Source organism: Gigantopelta aegis, chromosome 12 (genome assembly GCF_016097555.1).
Source record: "Gigantopelta aegis isolate Gae_Host chromosome 12, Gae_host_genome, whole genome shotgun sequence".
Taxonomy (NCBI): Eukaryota; Metazoa; Mollusca; class Gastropoda; order Neomphalida; family Peltospiridae; genus Gigantopelta; species Gigantopelta aegis.
In genome coordinates, this window is record NC_054710.1 from 46932420 (window position 1) to 46951318 (window position 18899).

At 37.7% G+C, this 18899-nt stretch overlaps 1 protein-coding gene and 1 long non-coding RNA gene across 2 annotated transcripts; both read left to right on the forward strand.

Moving 5' to 3' along the window:
* The first annotated feature begins 2342 nt into the window (after positions 1 to 2342).
* Positions 2343 to 8373, forward strand: LOC121386458 (ATP synthase-coupling factor 6, mitochondrial-like). Its single transcript, XM_041517360.1, has 4 exons — positions 2343 to 2461; positions 4725 to 4889; positions 6565 to 6701; positions 8039 to 8373. Exons 2-4 carry the CDS (start codon positions 4726 to 4728, stop codon positions 8158 to 8160), a joined length of 423 nt encoding a protein of 140 aa, XP_041373294.1. The 5' UTR covers positions 2343 to 2461; position 4725; the 3' UTR covers positions 8161 to 8373.
* Positions 8374 to 10987: 2614 nt separating this feature from the next.
* Positions 10988 to 18556, forward strand: LOC121386277. The gene is made up of 3 exons (XR_005959623.1): positions 10988 to 11120; positions 12599 to 12736; positions 16199 to 18556. It is a non-coding gene; the product is annotated as an uncharacterized LOC121386277 (long non-coding RNA).
* The last annotated feature ends 343 nt before the right edge of the window (positions 18557 to 18899 follow it).

The following is an 18899-nucleotide window of genomic DNA, read 5'->3' on the forward strand; positions in this document are numbered from 1 at the left end:
GGATTTTCTGGATCCGCCACTGATAAGTTCATGTTTTTAGAACGTACAGGCACGTGTGCGATAATTTTTTGGTAGCCTTGATGTTTCTATTTAAACATAAAAATCGTTATATATGGTATTTGTTACGGTTCACGAATACGGTAACAACCAGTATTATAGTTTATTACATTTTTCATCCTGTTACGGTTTGTATTCGCACATGATGTTCACAGATTAAAGCAAGGTGATAAACTTGCACTAGTCACGTGACATAGGCCCTGCGTATCAATAGAGTTAATTTACTTTGCTTAATCTACCAGAAAACACAACCCCTGATTCCATCGAATGTTGTTAATCCTATGACCAGAAAACCCAAACCCTTGATTCCATCCAAAGCTGTCAATCCTATGACCAGAAAACCCAAACCCTTCATTCCATCAAAATCTGTCAATCCTGCCACCAGAAAACACAAACCCTGATTCCATCGAAAGCTATCAATCCCGCCACCAAAAAACACAAACCCTGATTCCATCGGAAGCTATCAATCCTGCCACCAGAAAACGCAAACCCTGATTCCATCGAAAGCTAACACAAACCCTGATTCCATCGAAAGCTGTCAATCCTGCCACCAGAAAACACAAACCCTGATTCCATCGAAAGCTGTCAATCCTGCCACCAGAAAACACAAACCCTGATTCCATCGAAAGCTGTCAATCCTGCCACCAGAAAACATAAATCCTGATTCCATCCAAAGCTGTCAATCCTACGACCAGAAAACACAAACCCTGATTCCATCGAAAGCTGTCAATCCTACGACCAGAAAACACAAACCCTTGATTCCATCGAAAGCTGTCAATCCTACGACCAGAAAACACAAACCCTGATTCCATCGAAAGCTGTCAATCCTACGACCAGAAAACACAAACCCTGATTCCACCAAAAGCTGTCAATCCTACGACCAGAAAACACAAACCCTGATTCCATCGAAAGCTGTCAATCCTACGACCAGAAAACACAAACCCTGATTCCATCGAAAGCTGTCAATCCTACGACCCATCGAACCTCAGGCGAACACAATATCGCTGATCTACGCCCCGCCACATTCATGTCAAATTCAATGAGTAATATTTTTAAAATTATATATATACTTTCCAAAAAAGTAGGGGAACCTGAAATATTAATGTTAATATCAACTATTAGAACGAAAATACGTTTTGACCACAGACATCCTAGTAAACACACCGAAACACATTCCATAGTTTGCACGTGCATCACACAGTTGCCCTGTACACGTGCGTGGGGTGTCATTCTCGATTTTGACTTATTTCTGTCAATCTTTTTCATTATGTTGATCATACAGTTGTTATTGTTTTGTTTTTGTAATTTTTTTGTTTGAATTTGCGATTTACTGATTAAAAAAATAAAAACACGTCAACTTTCAAATTTCACTTTTGACCCCAATCGTCCTTTAAGATCTTTGGTGGTCATAAAACCTACTGTAATACTGAACTACCGGTTGTAATTTTTGCCCAATTACTTCACTATTATCATATAACCATTCCCCACAGCTAATATACATTACAATTTTGGCAATTGTAAATTCTTATTAGAGTTCCCCTACTCTTTTTTTTTAAGAGTGACGATTTACTGTATTAGTTATCAATTTCGGTCTCGGATCGATCCCCGTCGGTGGGCCCATTGGGCTATCTCTCGTTCAAGCCAGTGCACCACGACTGGTATATCAAAAGGCCGTGGTATGTGCTATCCTGTCTATGAGATGGTGCATATAAAAGATCCCTTGCTACTAACGGAAACAAATGTAGCGGGTTTCCTCTCTAAAACTATATGTCAAAATTACCAAATATTTGACATCCAATATCTGATGATTAATAAATCAATGTGCTCTAGTGGTGTTGTTAAACAAAAACTAAGTTATCAATTTTGGCAAATCAAATATATGCTTCTGATCGCGGAGCGAGTGCAGGGATGTTAGCAGATGGGGTCTACACTGTGGCGACCGAAGCTTTCGGGGATGGGGGGGGGGGATCGAGTAATGATTCCCCCAGGAAATGCTATGTGTCAAAATTATAGGCCGTGGTATGTGCTATCCTGTCCGTGGGATGGTGCATATAAAAGATCCCTTGCTACTAATGGAAAAATGTAGCGGGTTTCCTCTCTTAGACTATAGGTCATAATTAACCAATGCTTGACTTCCCATAGTCGATGATTAAAAAAAAAAGGTGCTCTAGTGGTGTTGTTAAACAAAACAAACTTTAACTTTAATTTCGTTCAATCTGGCCTTACAACAGGAGTTGATTGAAGCCAGATACCATTTACTATATTATTATACACCTCGTTATAGACTGGTATCCTTGTCATATGTTATATTCACTTATTAAAGCAGCGTAGTTCTTGGTGGATATCTGTAGTTGATTCCTACATTTCTTGACCTCTAATTATTGAGTTTGGTCATCTTTGCCGGGTATGTTTTTGTAAAATAAGTAGTCTGCTTTGCCATATATTTGACAGTCGTTTTACTATGAAATCTTTTCTTTAACACAATCGGGTACTGGACATAATAGTTGTGTTTTTTTGTGCTGGGATACAAAAGACGTTGGAGTTGCAGTGCCACATTTCCATGATTTCGGATTTCGCTATTTTTACATTTATTTTAAATAAATAATTAATAAATTCAAATTAATCTATGGTATATATCCTATCCATAATATTTACATACTTAACTCAAGAATTTCAAAATTAGAATGATGTATCTGACTCCAACATGAAATTTTGAAAAGAAGTTTGAGGGGAGTGATTAATTTCTCCTAGTTCATAAAAATAAACTCGAATGTAAATGCACTTACATTCGAGTTTATTTTTATGAACTAAATTTCTCCCTGCACAAGCGGACAAGGGCCGCTTTCCATTTAAATGAGGTTCTGTGTGCAATTTATCGTACACGTTCCACACTCAGAAATGTGCTTTACCATATTTGTGTTTTCACTACCGAAGTGTACTTTTAAGCAGCAATTAAATACGTAACCATCATGGCATCCAGAAAAATCACTTATCAACTTACTTTTTTCCCCAGTGCATAAGTGGAAAAGGTACTGTGTATATAAGCACTATTTCAGTACACTTGTGCGTGAAATCGCATTAAAGGGACATAACCTAGTTTCAACACGTGAAAATTAACGCTAAGTTTAGTTAATCTACAAACCTGTAACACATTTGAATAAAGTTACAATTCAGTGAAACATGAGTCTGTGACTTTGAAATGGTGAAATCCCCTCTCAAAATTGACTAAAACTCAACACCATAACTGTTACCTCTCAGACGCACGTGCGGTTTTAAAAATATGAGAAAGACATTTTGTGATGTTAAAAACACCAGGATGACCAAAAAACACTTAGAATGTACAGACATTTATCATCTAAACCATAAAATCTAAGTAAAGTATGATTTTAGTTATCAAAAAATGGCTATAATTATCAAAAATATATCTTAGTGTTTAAAAACTAGGGTATGTCCCTTTAATGGAAAGCAAGCCTGACTTAGATTATGGGGAACCATTTAAGATATCATATTATTGATACCATACAAATTTACATACTACAGGAAGCTAAAAATTACTCCTCGAACTTACAAGTCTTAGGGGAGTGAGAGATGGTATGTAGCTCCCCTTAAACGTCAAGGTCTGCTAGTGATGTGCAGACTTTATGAAATTTGGTTTTGATTTTAACAAAAGAGTAGAGTTTTGATTTCGTTTTTCATTGACATTTTAATGAAATTTGGTCTGGCAATAAGAAAATCATGTTCCAAGCTTGTGGTTCTATTATGGTAAACAAAAAATACTATTCAGCCGGGTTAGTTATGATTATAAAAATACAATAGCCTACAGATATTATCATCGGTCCGAGGTATAAAATATAGACAAATATGTTCACAGACAAACCATGTTTTCTGAACTCTGCCTCGTTTTTCACCATGTTAAAATGGTGATGAGTTTGCATTGGAATATTTTTGCCCATTTTGGACGAGATGGGCTAAAAGGGCAAATTTGGAAAACTGAAAGTACAGTGGTTTTTTATCTCTACGGTTATGGTTTTTAGTTTTTCTTCTATAACCGAAACCGAACTGATTCCTCGGTTAACCGCACATCACTAAGATCTGCTCTGTTACTTTTGTTTAAACTATGTCTTCCCTCAAGAATTCTCGACTAAAAATAGATAGAAAGAATATATTAAAGAGAGAAAACCAGGTCTGTATTTATAATCTAGTATGATTAGCTTTCTCTCTTTAAATCGGGGGCTTCTAGATTATGGTAGCCCCACTCCCATGGCTAGTGATATTCAATGTTGGGTTAGTAAATAACTACTATTGCAATGCCCAATGGCTAGTGAAAAAAACCCATTTGTTAAATGTAGCAGTTAAGTCTATTTTGTAAATATGAATATCCTGAATCCACCCACCCCAACCCCCCAATGTTAGTGTTTTTAAGCTATCTCCTTTAGGTGACATATTTGATTATTACTATTATTTAGTAAAATTGTATTAACTTAAAGTAGGCTAGTGAATTTTTAATTGTGGCTAGTAAATTTTTAAAATCACCGATCCCATGGTTAGTAGTTTTTATTAAAATTCTAGAATCCCTGTTAACTTTAATTTGCATTTGATAATTTGGCAAACAAAGATTAAACCTTGCCAGTAATTTGACTTTTAAAATTTTTAAAAACTGTTTTCAGAATGTTGACTCGGTTAGTCTCGCGGCTGAGCATAGCCAGACATGTGGTGTGCCAACAGGCACAAAGAAATATTGGAGTGTCAGCAGCGGCAGCACAGAAGATGAACCTTGATCCTATTCAACAGCTGTTTGTGGAGAAGATCAGAGACTATGCAAACAAAAGCAAGTAAGTTGACAAACAAAAGCAAGTGTGTCGACAGACAAAAGCAAGTAGCTTGACAGACTGGATTCAGTTTTAGTCACTTAATAACACTATGTTTACACAGGTAGTGATTTAACCCAGGTTTAAAATAACCCAGGTTAAATCTGTGTTGCGTCAGCACCAGGGTTCGAAACTTGCCAAAAAATATGGTGGCCCAAAAATTAATAATGTATGTTGGCAAATTATGGTAAATGAACCATGAGTACGATTTTAATATGGAATACAAATATTAACAGTGGTTCATGTGTTATAGCCCTAAAAAAGATATTATTATTTGGGCGACTAAAGCCATTATTTGTTAATATTTAAGTTGTCCAAACAGGACATTGGTCACACAATGTATAACAATAACGCAGGTTAGTGTTTCTGGACTATAACGTCGTGCAATTTTAAAACTGCTTCATGATGTATTAGTAGTACTCTGTTTCTAAATTGGATTAAAAGCACAATTTTTTTTAAATATTACATTCATGTGTGGTTCTGTTCGAGTCATCTCCTTTAACACCTTTATAATGTAGTTTTTTTCTATTTTTAATTTTTACAAGGTTTTAATGTCATGTTCTTAGAAACAGGTGTAAACAGACATTCATCATAAGATCTATAGTGCAATCAGTACACTATATCTACACAGGAACATAAATGTGGAGTTTAAATTAACCACCCCTTCCCCACCCTGGTGTCTGTACAACTTGGTAAGCCCTTTAGAGACCTTATAATTGACACATGGCGGGACGTAGCCCAGTGGTAAAGCGCTCGCTTGATGCATGGTCGGTTTGGGATCGATCCCTGTCGGTGGGCCCATTGGGCTATTTCTCGCTCCAGCCAGTGCACCACGACTGGTATATCAAAGGTCATGGTATGTGCTATCCTGTCTATGGGATGGTGCATATAAAAGATCCCTTGCTGCTAATCAAAAAGAGTAGTCCATGAAGTGGCGTCAGTGGGTTTCCTCCCTCAATATCTGTGTGGTCCTTAACCATATGTCTGACACCATATAATCGTAAATAAAATGTGTTGAGTGCGTCATTAAATAAAACATTCCTTCCATAAATGACACTTAGCATATTTGGCACAAATCATGCAATAACTGCGCCTGCCTTTGTTGACATGATACAGTCAACTCTGAACCATAAAAACTGATTCTGGTATAAACCCCAACTATTCTGGGATAAATCTACTGTTTGTTTCTCAAAGTGTGTAATTACCTCCCCTGAACACACAAATACAGCTGTACATACCCAGCTACTCCCAGGACTCTCAGTCGGTTTGTCTAAGTGTGTAATTACTTCCCCTGAACACACAAATACAGCTGTAATTACCCAGCTACTCCCAGGACTCTTGGTCGGTTTGTCAAAGTGTGTACTTACCTCCCCTGAACACACAAATACAGCTGTACATACCCAGCTACTCCCAGGACTCTCAGTCGGTTTGTCTAAGTGTGTAATTACCTCCCCTGAACACAAATACAGCTGTAATTACCCACTACTCCCAGGACTCTGTTTGTCTAAGTGTGTAATTACCTCCCCATAACACACAACTTCTACACACTATTCTGGTTACAGACAATTGGTGAAATAGCAATTTTATTATAGTATATTATATTTCTTTAGCAGAACTTGTTATTTTGTCTTTGCTTTAGGTCAATTGGTGGAAAGTTGGTAGATGCCACGCCGGACGTGGAAAACATTCTCCGTGACCAGCTGGACAAGGTGAACCGAGTGTACGCGGTCAAAGAGGGACAGGACATGACAGCTTTTCCAACCTTTAATTTCTCAGGTACGAAAAGAAAGTGAGAGTTTGTATTGTTTAATGACGTCTCTAGAGCATATTGATGTATTAATCATTGGCTATTGGATGTCAAACGTGTAGTAATTTCTCTCTGTCTCTGTCTCTCTCTCTCTCTCTCTCTCTCTCTCTCTCTCTCTCTCTCTCTCTCTCTCTCTCTCTCTCTCTCTAATATATATATATATATATATATATATATATATATATATATAATATATATATATATATATATATATATATATATATATATATATATATATATATACTTAGTCTTAGAGAGGAAATCTGCTGCATTTTGTTCCCATTAGTAGCAAGGGGTCTTTTATATGCACCATCCCACAGACAAAATAGCACATACCAGGACCTTTGATATACCAGTCACACTGCATGAAACGATAAATAGCTTCTTTATCTTTCACTCTTTTAGTCAGAACATCTGTTCTTTTGCTCTTAAGTTGATTGAAAATGTGTTTATAAAGTCATAGAATTTGGTTGACAATGAAGTACATGACCACAGTACAAATAACAAAATACATTTTATCATTTCTACCTTTCAGTCTGTTTTCATTTCAGCATATCTCGGACTAATGATGGATAACAAGACATTGAATTTGAGGTTTATTTTAGGATTCTGCCGGAAATTGGAAAATGATGTACAAATGTTGATATTTTAGGATTTCATCTCATACACATACAACTTAAAATTAGGATGTGCAGAATTGTGCCAATCTGATTAAAATTAGCTGGTCTCACTAGTAGATCTAACAGCATTGCATGGACTCCCATGTCCAGGTGACATTTCATCTATAAATAACAATTTAAATATCGACCAATTACATTTTGCCTTTTATAACGTTATTCGGGAGCATACAATACTATTTATGCAATAGGCGAACTTGTTGGTCTATTTCAACATTGGAAAAAGTGCAGTAATAAACTCCTGATTGGATACTAGTATAAACAGACTTTATGGCTATACCATCACGTGGGGGGTTTTCCGTCTTGAAACAAATTTTATTTCTAATTTTATATTGAAATAATTGAAATTAGTTTCTGGCATACTTCGTAGTTCACCTGAATCATTTCATATACCCTCGGCATAATCCCGTATGTTTTCAAATTCTTTTCAAATCACTGGCATGATTTTGCAAGTAAGCTTTTGATTGGTCGAATGAAAGGTCAACTGGACATAAGCTCCAACGGGCTGCTGTTAGACCCACATGTAATAGTGGAGCTAATTTTAATTAGATTGGAATTGTGCTAAATTAGCAGCCTGATAACTATTTGTCATTCTTTAGAAGCTTCATAGTTACCCATATTTATTTCAGATGTACCACTAGCGCCTGTAGGTCTTGGCGAATTAAAAGAAGTATCGGAACCCGTACAAGCTGAGGCAGAAGAGGAAATGCAAGATGAAGACCCAGCGAACATCCCGTTTTACGAGGTTTAACTGGAGTCCATATGGTTTAGTTAGATGTCACTGTATATAACTTGGTTTATAACTCGTTGAAAAAAGAAAAAACTGTGCTAAACGCCACAATTATGTGGTAACTAGTTTTATAATTCTTTCAAACAATAACTTCTCATTTTGAAAGGTGATTATTGTTTACAAAGAAGTGTGAGTTGTGTTCCGAGAAATGTAATAAATTGATGTTATATAAAATTTTGGTTTGTTGTAATGGGTGTATATGCAAGATTTTAATTTTTGGACAGAGTGCTGCATTTAAGGAGGACACCTACATTATTCAGGTAGGGGACCAGTGTTTACAAATGGCACCAAAAGTACACTACCATTCATTCTCCAGAAACAAAAACGTGACCAAGATATTACATATTCCCACTAAAAAGAAACAAATTAATGGTATTCAAACTAAACAACCAGCCTCGGTGGTGTCGTGGTTAGGCCATCGGTTTACAGGCTGGTAGGTACTGGGTTCGGATCCCAGTCGGGGATTTTTAATCCAGATACCGACTCCAAACCCTAAGTGAGTGCTGCGCAAGGCTCAATGGGTAGGTGTAAACCACTTGCACCGACCAGTGATTCATAACTGGTTCAACAAAGGCCATGGTTTGTGCTATCCTGCCTGTGGGAAGCACAAATAAAAGATCCCTTGCTGCTAATCGGAAGAGTAGCCCATATAGTGGTGACAGCGGGTTTCCTCTCAAAATCTGTGTGGTCCTTAACCATATGACTGACACCATATAACTGTAAATAAAATGTATTGAGTGCGTCGTTAAATAAAACCTTTCTTTCTTTCAAACTAAACAATGGATTTGTTTTACATTTCGAATTTTGGGGGTAGGTGTGTGTGTGAACTTCAGAAACATCTCAATACTATATACCCTTCGCTGGAAATGTGCTTAATTAAATTTAGCTTGGAGCTGATTACCTATGCCCATGTAACACTACTTGTATGCCTTTCTTACACACCCGTTGGTGAGAACACCATGCGTTGTTTTTGGTTACACATGGTTGTTTACGCATGTACGTGTGTTAAAAGGACATACCCTAGTTTTTAAACACTAAGGCATATTTCTTTACTATTAGAGCCGTTTTTTATAAATGAAATCATACTTTACTTAGATGTTATTGTTTAGATTATCCATTTCCGTACATTCGAAGTGTTTTTGGTCATCCTGGTGTTTTTAATATCACAAAATGCAGTTCTCATATGAAGTCCATTTTTAGAAGGTATTTCAAAGTCACAGACTCCTTTTTCACTCGATTGTAACTTTATCTAAATGTGTTACAGGTTTGTGAAATTTAAGTTAATTTTCATAGGTTGAAACTAGGGTATGTCCCTTTAACAATTTCAAGACATAGTCCTAGGTGATGACCAGGTCACCAGTGCCATACAACCAACCTCACATTCATGTGTCTGTGACGCGTAAGTCTACTACAAGTGCAACGGTTGTAAATAACTTTTAATCGAAAAAGATGTTAAAATTTGCTTAAAACCTGGTTTCTGAGGATATGTAAGAAATAGAATAATACATTCGTGTCCGTTAGATACCATTTATATCACAACTCGTTTAAAATGTGTCAAACTCGCTTTCGCTCATTAGACACATTTTAAAACAACTCGTGAGATAAATGGTATCTAACGGACTCAAATGTATTCTCTATATATCCAATAAAGGTTCAGGCACGTCCAATGACTCCATCCCATGCACAGGTATAGTATATAGGGCTAAGATGAAACGGGGAATCTCTCCCCACCCTATTGCTAAAATTCCATCCATTCTTTTGTAGGTCTATAGGCTAATTCTTCCCACAGGGAACGCATGTTTTAATACTACAAGTTGTTTATAAATTATTTCTCAGCCGATTGGTTTTTAAATAGCACACCATTTTTTTTATTTCCAAAACACTTCTTACGTCAAACCAAACTGAAATTATTTACAAAAACAACACGTTTTTGTAGGATGGGACGAACTACAGTTCTATTGTGACAGCTATATAATAAACAGGTTGGTTGTGGGGGGTTTCTTGGGGGTTTTGAAATGATTTATTTATTTATCCAGAAACTAAATTTCCAAATTATTAATTGTAAACCCAGTTTCTCAGAGTTGACGGGCGAAACGTAGCCCAGTGGTACAGCGATCGGTTTGGGATCGACCCCCATCAGTGGGCCCATTGGGCTATTTCTCGCTCCAACCAGTGCACCACGACTGGTACACCAAAGATCGTGGTATGTGCTATCATGGCTATGTGATGGTGCATATAAAAGATCCCTTGCTGTTAATCGAAAAGAGTAGCCCATGAAGTGACGACAGCGAGTTTCCTCTCTCAATATCTGTGTGGTCCTTAACCATATGTCCGACGCCATATAACCGTAAATAAAATGTGTTGAGTGCGTCGTTAAATAAAACATTTCCTTTCCTTTCCTCCGAGTTGACATTGAAGTAGCTAGCTGAAGTCACCTCCATATAACCGTAAATAAAATACACATTTAAGAGATTTAGTTAATGTTTTTATTAGCAACCGTAATTTTTGCTGAAAATTGCAGTTCCATTTTTGGGGGTACCCTGCATTAGTTTCAACCTCTGGTATATACTGCATAACAAATGTATAACAAATAAAAGTGTATTTATTTATTGTCAGTGGATAATCGTATTTGTACAAATAATCAATGTCGCATATTACTACCAATCACACCCACAGCTGTTTTTACTCCGTAAATATTTCACATCGAACTTTGACACGGAACTCTCTTCTTTGGTACCACATTTACAAGATATGAAGGGAGATAATATAAGCCAAGTTGTCAGGAAGTACGATTTGTCGCCCTTTAAATAAATACAAAAATGAACATTTTACGTCAACGGCTTACTAAAACATGTGAGATTTAAATTTCACTATGAAGTGCCTGGACATTTTCATTATGTTTACATTACTTTCATTTAAGGGTAAGTTGTATCACTAATAATAATATTTATCAATATTTTAGTTGTTGTTATTTAATAATTTATATTCCTAGTGGCGTAGGAAGGTGCCAAAAAATGTGTGTTTGTGTGCGTGTGTCACTGTGTGTGGGCAGGGGCGTAGGCTAGGGGGGTTCGGACGACCCTCCCCCCCGCTGAAGCAAATGGTCCGCTTTCAGAACTAAAACATACAGGTTTATACATATGGAGTTTCTGGTGTTGCAAAAACAAAATAGAAAAAGGTCCACTTGGTTCATATTCGAACACCCCCCCCCCCCCCCAGGTCCAGATCACGCTACGCCCCTGGTGGGGGGGGGGCACACTTTTATTTGTACACTATCATAAAGCAAATATAAAGCAAAATATCTGAAAAGTGGGGGGCACATGTCTTCTCTCTCTTCCCCCCCCCCCCCCCCCCCCCCCCGCTAATACCAGATTTTGGCCGAAAGCATAAGATTATGAGATGAAATCCCACATATTTTGACAATTCCGGTGGAATTCAGAAATTAAAAAAACAACAACAAGAAAACAAACATCTTTACCTAATAAACCGGCGTCGTGGTTAGGCCATCGGTCTACAGGCTGGTAGGTACTGGGTTCGGATCCCAGTCGAGGCATGGGATTTTTAATCCAGATACCGACTCCAAACCCTGAGTGAGTGCTCCGCAAGGCTTAATGGGTAGGTGTAAACCACTTGCACCGACCAGTGATCCATAACTGGTTCAACAAAGGCCATGGTTTGTGCTATCCTGCCTGTGGGAAGCGCAAATAAAAGATCCCTTGCTGCTAATCGGAAAGAGTAGCCCATGTAGTGGCGACAGCGTGTTTCCTCTCAAAATCTGTGTGGTCCGTAAATAAAATGTGTTGAGTGCGTCGTTAAATAAAACATTTCTTTCTTTCTTTACCTAATAAACAAAATTTATTCCTAATTATGTGTTTAATTTGAAATAAATGTTATGGAACGCCGAATGAAGTTTGTAGGCCTAAATGACTGCACACTGAAGTAAATTTCACACTAAATACGAAGACAACCTGTTGAACTGATTTCAGTCAGATTTGATATGGAAAAAAAAGTTAAACTTTGTTTTGTTTAACGACACCACTTGATCAGTGATTTATTATTATGTCAAACATTTGGTAATTAATTTTTCTGACATAGTCTTAGAGGAAACCCGCTACATTTTTCCATTAGTAGCAAGGGATCTTTTATATACACCATCCCACAGACAGGATTGCAGTTACAACGGCCTTCGATATACCAGTCGTGTTGCACTGGCTAGAACGAAAAACAGCCCGTTGGGCCCACCGATGGGGGGATTGATCCTAGACTGACCACTGGGTTACGTCCCACCCTGGAAAGATTATTTTAAGAAGGAAAAGTTCTATAAATTAGACAGAAATACTGTTATACTACACACTATGCAATGTTTTAAAAGCAAGTAAATCACTGTTTATATTTGAAGGTTGTACTGGTTTCGTCATGTGCTACACGTGTGAGGGCTATTCAGATTCCAACTGCTCACTGTTAACGCCGCAAATAACGTCAATGATTGTTAATTGTAGTGGATCATGTTATAAATCGGTTAAGTACCATAAAAACCGTAAGTATAATATTGTTGTTGTATACGTCTAGAGAATACTCCACGCCTGTTTATATGTTGTCGGCCTGCCATAACGTTACAGTGTGTTATGCGTCGGCATACTCAGGACTACCGATTAACGCCGACTCGACATCAATCGGCAGATGTGTGCAGGACGAAAATGCGACAGTCGCGTCTAATATCCAGTTTTTCCCCGACCCCCCAGTTAGACTTTCGCGTCGGGTGGTGTGTGCAGGTGCATATTTGCAAACTACTCCCGACTCTGCAATAGTCTTGTAGGTGTACGCCAAGCATTAGACTTAACCGAATGCTCCCAATTCCGTCGTTCGACAATAAAAGAAATTTTCTACTTGTGAATTAATATATATATACTACTCAAAAGAATTTAAGGGTCAAAAATTTATAACCAAATAAGTTTCAGAGTGTATTAGATTGATGATGTAAACTACACCAACATTTTTATTTATTGTTCCATATTTACAAAAAACCACAAATAAACGTCACTGTATACAAGAAAGTCACATGACATGCTGTCAAAGTTGAAGGTTGTCAAACATGGATTTTACACATTAGAACATTCGTTTAATAGTGTGTGAATCCACCCCTGGCGCGAATAAACTCGACACATCGTTGCCTCATGCTGTTGATCAGACGTTTGAAGAACTCTTGAGGAATGGCCTGCCACTCTGCCATAAGAAGTTGACCCAGATCATGAAGGTTGGCCGGAGGGGCATGGTTATCCCGAACTCTCCTGCCTAATTCGTCCCAGGCGTACTCTATTGGGGCCAAGTCAGGCGAATATGCTGGCCAATCCATCCTGGCGATACCTTGTTGTTTGAGAAAGTCCGTTACCACCCTGGCGCGGTGGGGTCTGGCATTGTCATCCTGCAGAACTGCCCCGCCGCCAATCTGCTGAAGGCCTGGGAGAACCAACGGCCGGATAATCTCATTCAGATAGCGGATTCCATTCAGATTGCCATCCACCACATAGAGGGGGGTCCTGTGGTGGATAGAGATGCCGCCCCACACCATGACGCTGCCACCACCGAACCGGTGACGTTGTCTAACGTTAACGTCAGCGAAGCGCTCCCCAGGACGTCTGTAGACACGAACCCGACCGTCGTTGAACTGGAGACTAAACCTGGACTCATCAGTGAACATCACTCGACCCCACTAAACCAGTGTTCGAGATTAACGGTATCCCGATATCCCGGGGATACCAGAATTTAATTTTGGATACCAGACTTCAAGAACCCAGTATCCCACCGGGATACCATATAATGGGTTTGTTTTTGTGTTGTTGTTGTTGGTGTTGGGGTTTGTTTTTGTTTTTTTTGGGGGGGGGGGGGGGGGGGAGGGTTTTTTTTTTTTGTGTGGTTTTTTAATCCTGCGTTTTTATTTTTCGCTGAAACAATGAAAGTCGTCATTTACTAGTGAAGTTAAGTAACAGTGTCGTCCACGTTTGTTACAATGTTGTTTATGAATTTCATTTAAGTGGGATACTAAATTATCAGGTGGGATACCAGATTTTGAAATGTTAGTATCCAACTGGGATACTGCCAAAAAAAATTAATCTCGAACTCTGTAAACACGTTGCCACCGCAGATGAAGCATGCACCAGTGACGTCTGACCGTTCTGTGACGTGCTAGGAGTGGTGGTCGAACAGACTGGCGACGGCAGCGTAGATTATTGGCTCTCAGACGATTGCGTATGGTTTGATCAGACACTCGAGTTCCAGTCGCAGTCCGCAGATTGTCACGTAATCGGCGTGCAGTGGTTGTGCGTTGACGTAGAGCCATATTGCTGATGTAGCGGTCCTCTCTATTTGTAGTGCTTCGGGGTCTTCCCGAACGTGGACGATTTCGAACAGAATTCGTTGCTTGGTACCGTTGCCACAGTCGGCCAATGACACTCTGACTGACACCAAGTCTCAGAGCAACATTTCTTTGCGTATTGCCATCCTGAAGCCAAGCAATAGCCCTTCCTCGATCTCGATAGTCAGTTGAAGTCGTACCATTGTCGAATTTGGAGTGTGCACCGTACACGAACGCAAGCTCCAATTATACGGAAAATATCAGCATTGGGAACATGGAATACACGTGCAAAGCGTGCAAATGAAGCGCTTTGTGAAAAAGCAAGTTATGGGCACTTAGCAGACCTTTCGCTTTCGCCCTAATTTACGTGCAAATGTAAGCATGTTTTCGCCATTAGAACTAGTCGACAGTGTCAATGACAGTGGATTTTAATTCATTTATAGGTTGCTTAGACCCAGTTTCGTCAAAATGGAACAATACCATGCGTGACATTATGGTCTAGCTAATATAATTGACATTCAGAAAATAATGTCGAAAATATCGTCTGACCCTTAAATTCTTTTGAGTAGTATAAATATATATATAAAAATAAAAAAATCTTTCTATTAGCATAATATTAATAGCTGATGGTTGATAAATGATTTTGACGAGAAGCCGCCACTAAGCAACTATGAAACTACCTTTTATGGGCTGGAGAGTACTTGGAAGATACACACGAACCAGCACTAACCCAGAGTATTGTACATGCACACATTATTGAGAAGGCCGGCCACAACTCCCAAACCCTTACAAACACCTACCACCAACTACAGGCCTGTTAAAGCCAGGGAAGGGTATGGATGCTATGGCTGTCACAATCAGATACGATTGATACGACCAAGGGATCATTCAATTATTTCTTGTTTTCTTCGGAAAACTGGCAATGAACAGACATAAGTGTACGATACAGGGGAAAGGGGGCAACTGTCCCCTAGTGCTGGAGCAAAACCTCAAATTGGGGAAAAATGGTAGAGATATTCGAAACCTTTTTACACTGTATTTCCATCATTCTACCCTCAAAATTAGTTGTAATCCATGTAAAAATGGTAGAGATATTCGAAACCTTTTTACACTGTATTTCCATCATTCTACCCTCAAAATTAGTTGTAATCCATGTAAAAATGCGTAGTGATTCGTTTGCAACCCTATATAGCTGTTTGGTAGTAATACTAATATGAATAAATTATGTTATCAAGATTCGGGCATTTTAGTTTAATTCAGGCAAAAATGGGAGCCTGTACGCCTATGTGAACAAACGAACACATTACATACATGTAGATATGTTTGAGAAAAACAATTTTAAAAATAAACGTTTACAGTACACGTACTTATTATTAACTAATTTCCCTCAAATAGAGATTTATTCCGCTTTTAATTTGTTTATGGTCACAAGTTTCACAATCAGTGAATTATCAAATGTTTTTTATTTTTTGAAATCCAATTTGTTTTTTACTGTTTTAATTATATTATATAATTAAATAAACGTTGATGATGTCAGTCAATCCAACTATCAATACAGACGTTCTTTGGTGACGGTTTTTACGATGTCATTACGCTAAGAATGCCTCGAGAATAAATGGCCTGCCTCCTCTATAATTTCTGTTACAGAGATATACGAGATACGAAAATGTGAGAACACATTTCAGTCTGATGGGTGTGTCCGGGAGCGTGATACGACGTGTTACTGCAGCTACGACTACTGCAATGGGGTGCAGACAGCACGTGTACTCGCGTCTACCGCCATCTTGACAGCCCTGCTACACATTCTGTGGTGGTGAATTCTACGTGGACATTATGAAGTGAAAGCTGCTGTAAAGGACAGTCATTATAAGAACCGCCTGTCTGTGTAGTATTATAAAAGGCATTAAGTGTGAATTCAGACAAATCTACTGCAAAGAAGTCATTAGATACACACACCACCTATACACTATTTTGTCTCAAATATCAGTTGCACGAACACAAATATCTTCCTATGTTGATGTCAAAAAGAAAACAAAAAGACATCATTTTGTTTTGTTATAATAATATATTATCACATTTAATGTTACAGCAATGTATTGCATACTAAACAAATTTTTTTCTCTCACAAAGTAACAAAAACAATACAATGGATTAGATTTTTTTTTTAAAGAAAAAAAGAAAAGAAAGTGTTTAAATTGAATGACGGTATCCCTCAACTTTCCAGCAAGTTGCAAAGACCTACTATATTGCATTTCAGCTAAGCAGTGGTTCTGAATGGGGTGGTTCGTGGACAGGGGGATGAGGACAGGACTGGGGAGGGTAGGGTAAGTAATCTGGGCAAAGGTTACGAGTATTATATACATTTGTCAGTACTAATTATATTGCAGGTCAACAGAATATCACACACACAATCTCCATATCCCTCAAGTGACCCACAAATGAAAAATACCATTTTATTGTGATGGATTTTCTCTAAGAGTAGTAGCAATAATAATAATAATAATAATAATAATAACTGTGAAAATAAGTTTGAAAAGCATCAAAAAGGGATGGGTGTGTGTGCACTGACATGACCCCAACATAAATGATTCAGAGCCACTGGTCACTCAAGGAAATAACTGACAAAAGGTAGCTTTAGGGGGCTTCAGTAAGTGCTCACTCTGCCCTTTTGTTACGAGGTTTCAGCATGATGGAAAATTCTGTAAGTGTTTGGAAAGGTCATAGCAGATCCATATAGGGGTTCTAGGGATGTGCAACTCATGTTACAAGTGCCCTGAACCAAAACAAATGATGAGGATATCTTTTTCTTTTGGGTTTCTTGGATAGACAGCTGCACTTCATTACAGTATTGTGTACTGGGTTGGATCGGATCTACAAAGATGAATTTGATAGAAACAAATGGGGGAAAATAGTTACATGTACAGGCTGCGAATTTAGTATGATTCCATACTCCCACAAATACGAGATTTGGTGTCGGAAATGTAAGATTACGAGACTGAATCTAAAAATATCTACATTAAATCATTTTGATATCTTGGCAGAATCATAAAACAAAATTCCATGCCCGATATATGTTGTAAATAACAGGGTTTTTTTGTTTTGAGTATCCATTGTACAGAGATCACATTATACTGTAACACACTAGGCCTATATTAGTTTTTATTATCCCATACAGCTTTCAATGAAAACATACAAATGGCAAATTAATCACAATTTTTGCCTATACATTATGACATGAAAGATGGTATATACATCTTATGAATGAATACAGGATAAAATGGTTTTGAAAATCAAACAAATGCAACAGTGTCAAGAGCCTTTTCAACTAGTGATAAGCATCGCAATATGTTAACCGTAGGTGTATGTTGTATCTTAATTCATTTGGCCATTTACAGAGTTCACATAGTTTACACATCCAATAGTTCACTCACTCACACTATGATGGCCAATTACAAGAAAAATAAATGTTTTGGTTTTGCATTTATATGGGTGCATAGGTTTTACAGATAATTAAAAGTTATGTCAAAGTTATTCTGCAAAACAGCACCAAGAATAATGAATAGATTTTTGGGGAGCCTGAAAAATATACCCCAAAAGACTAATTTTTCTTTTCTTGTTTTTAGATTAAAAAGCAAAATACTTCCATATAAGACTATATTTATTACAAAGGTTTGTTACAAACATTTCAGTTAACGCCCCAACAGGGAACATTTTGTTTTTAAAATTTGATTAACAATATTTCTAGTCAAATGAAAATGGATTAGCAACTACCGTTAATGTTTTACAATTGTGTAGCGATCTCTGAAACTTGCTTCGTGATCCAAGCTCATTGTTAATATTTACAACAGATTATTTCATTTGCTTTCTTCCCATAATGAATACTTTATCATAACCTATTACTGGTATGTCTGGACACCACTACTCACTTTGGCATGCATTCCTAAGCAATTTTTATACATTTTTGTATCAGGAAAAAAATTCTATAAAAAATACAATACATGGAAAGAACCACTTGACTTATTTTTTAGGGAGTACAGTCGCGTCGTAACTAGTAACTATCGTGCAAACAATTAAACAACGCGATCTGCAGAGAGTTTGAGCTCATTTTGCCATTATGCAAGTGGTAGCATACCACATGCAGTTATCATTTAATAACAGAAAATAACAATCAACTTCAAACCATGATTGGGTTATTTAAATGCTACATAGGTCAGTCTACTTGTAATCATCAAAGGAAGACTTCAAAATACATGTCTATATTTTATATTACTTTGTCATTGAAGACCCATTTCCAAAAACCGGACTATATTAAGCTGCTACATCAATTGTGTTGGTAGTTTGCATTAAT

Excerpts from the sequence above, each read along its gene's own strand:
- LOC121386458 (XM_041517360.1), top strand. The coding sequence starts at position 4,726 with ATGTTGACTCGGTTAGTCTCGCGGCTGAGCATAGCCAGACATGTGGTG. Across the intron at positions 4,890-6,564 it reads GACTATGCAAACAAAAGCAA|GTCAATTGGTGGAAAGTTGG; the intron begins GTAAGTTGACAA and ends TCTTTGCTTTAG. Across the intron at positions 6,702-8,038 it reads TCCAACCTTTAATTTCTCAG|ATGTACCACTAGCGCCTGTA; the intron begins GTACGAAAAGAA and ends TATTTATTTCAG.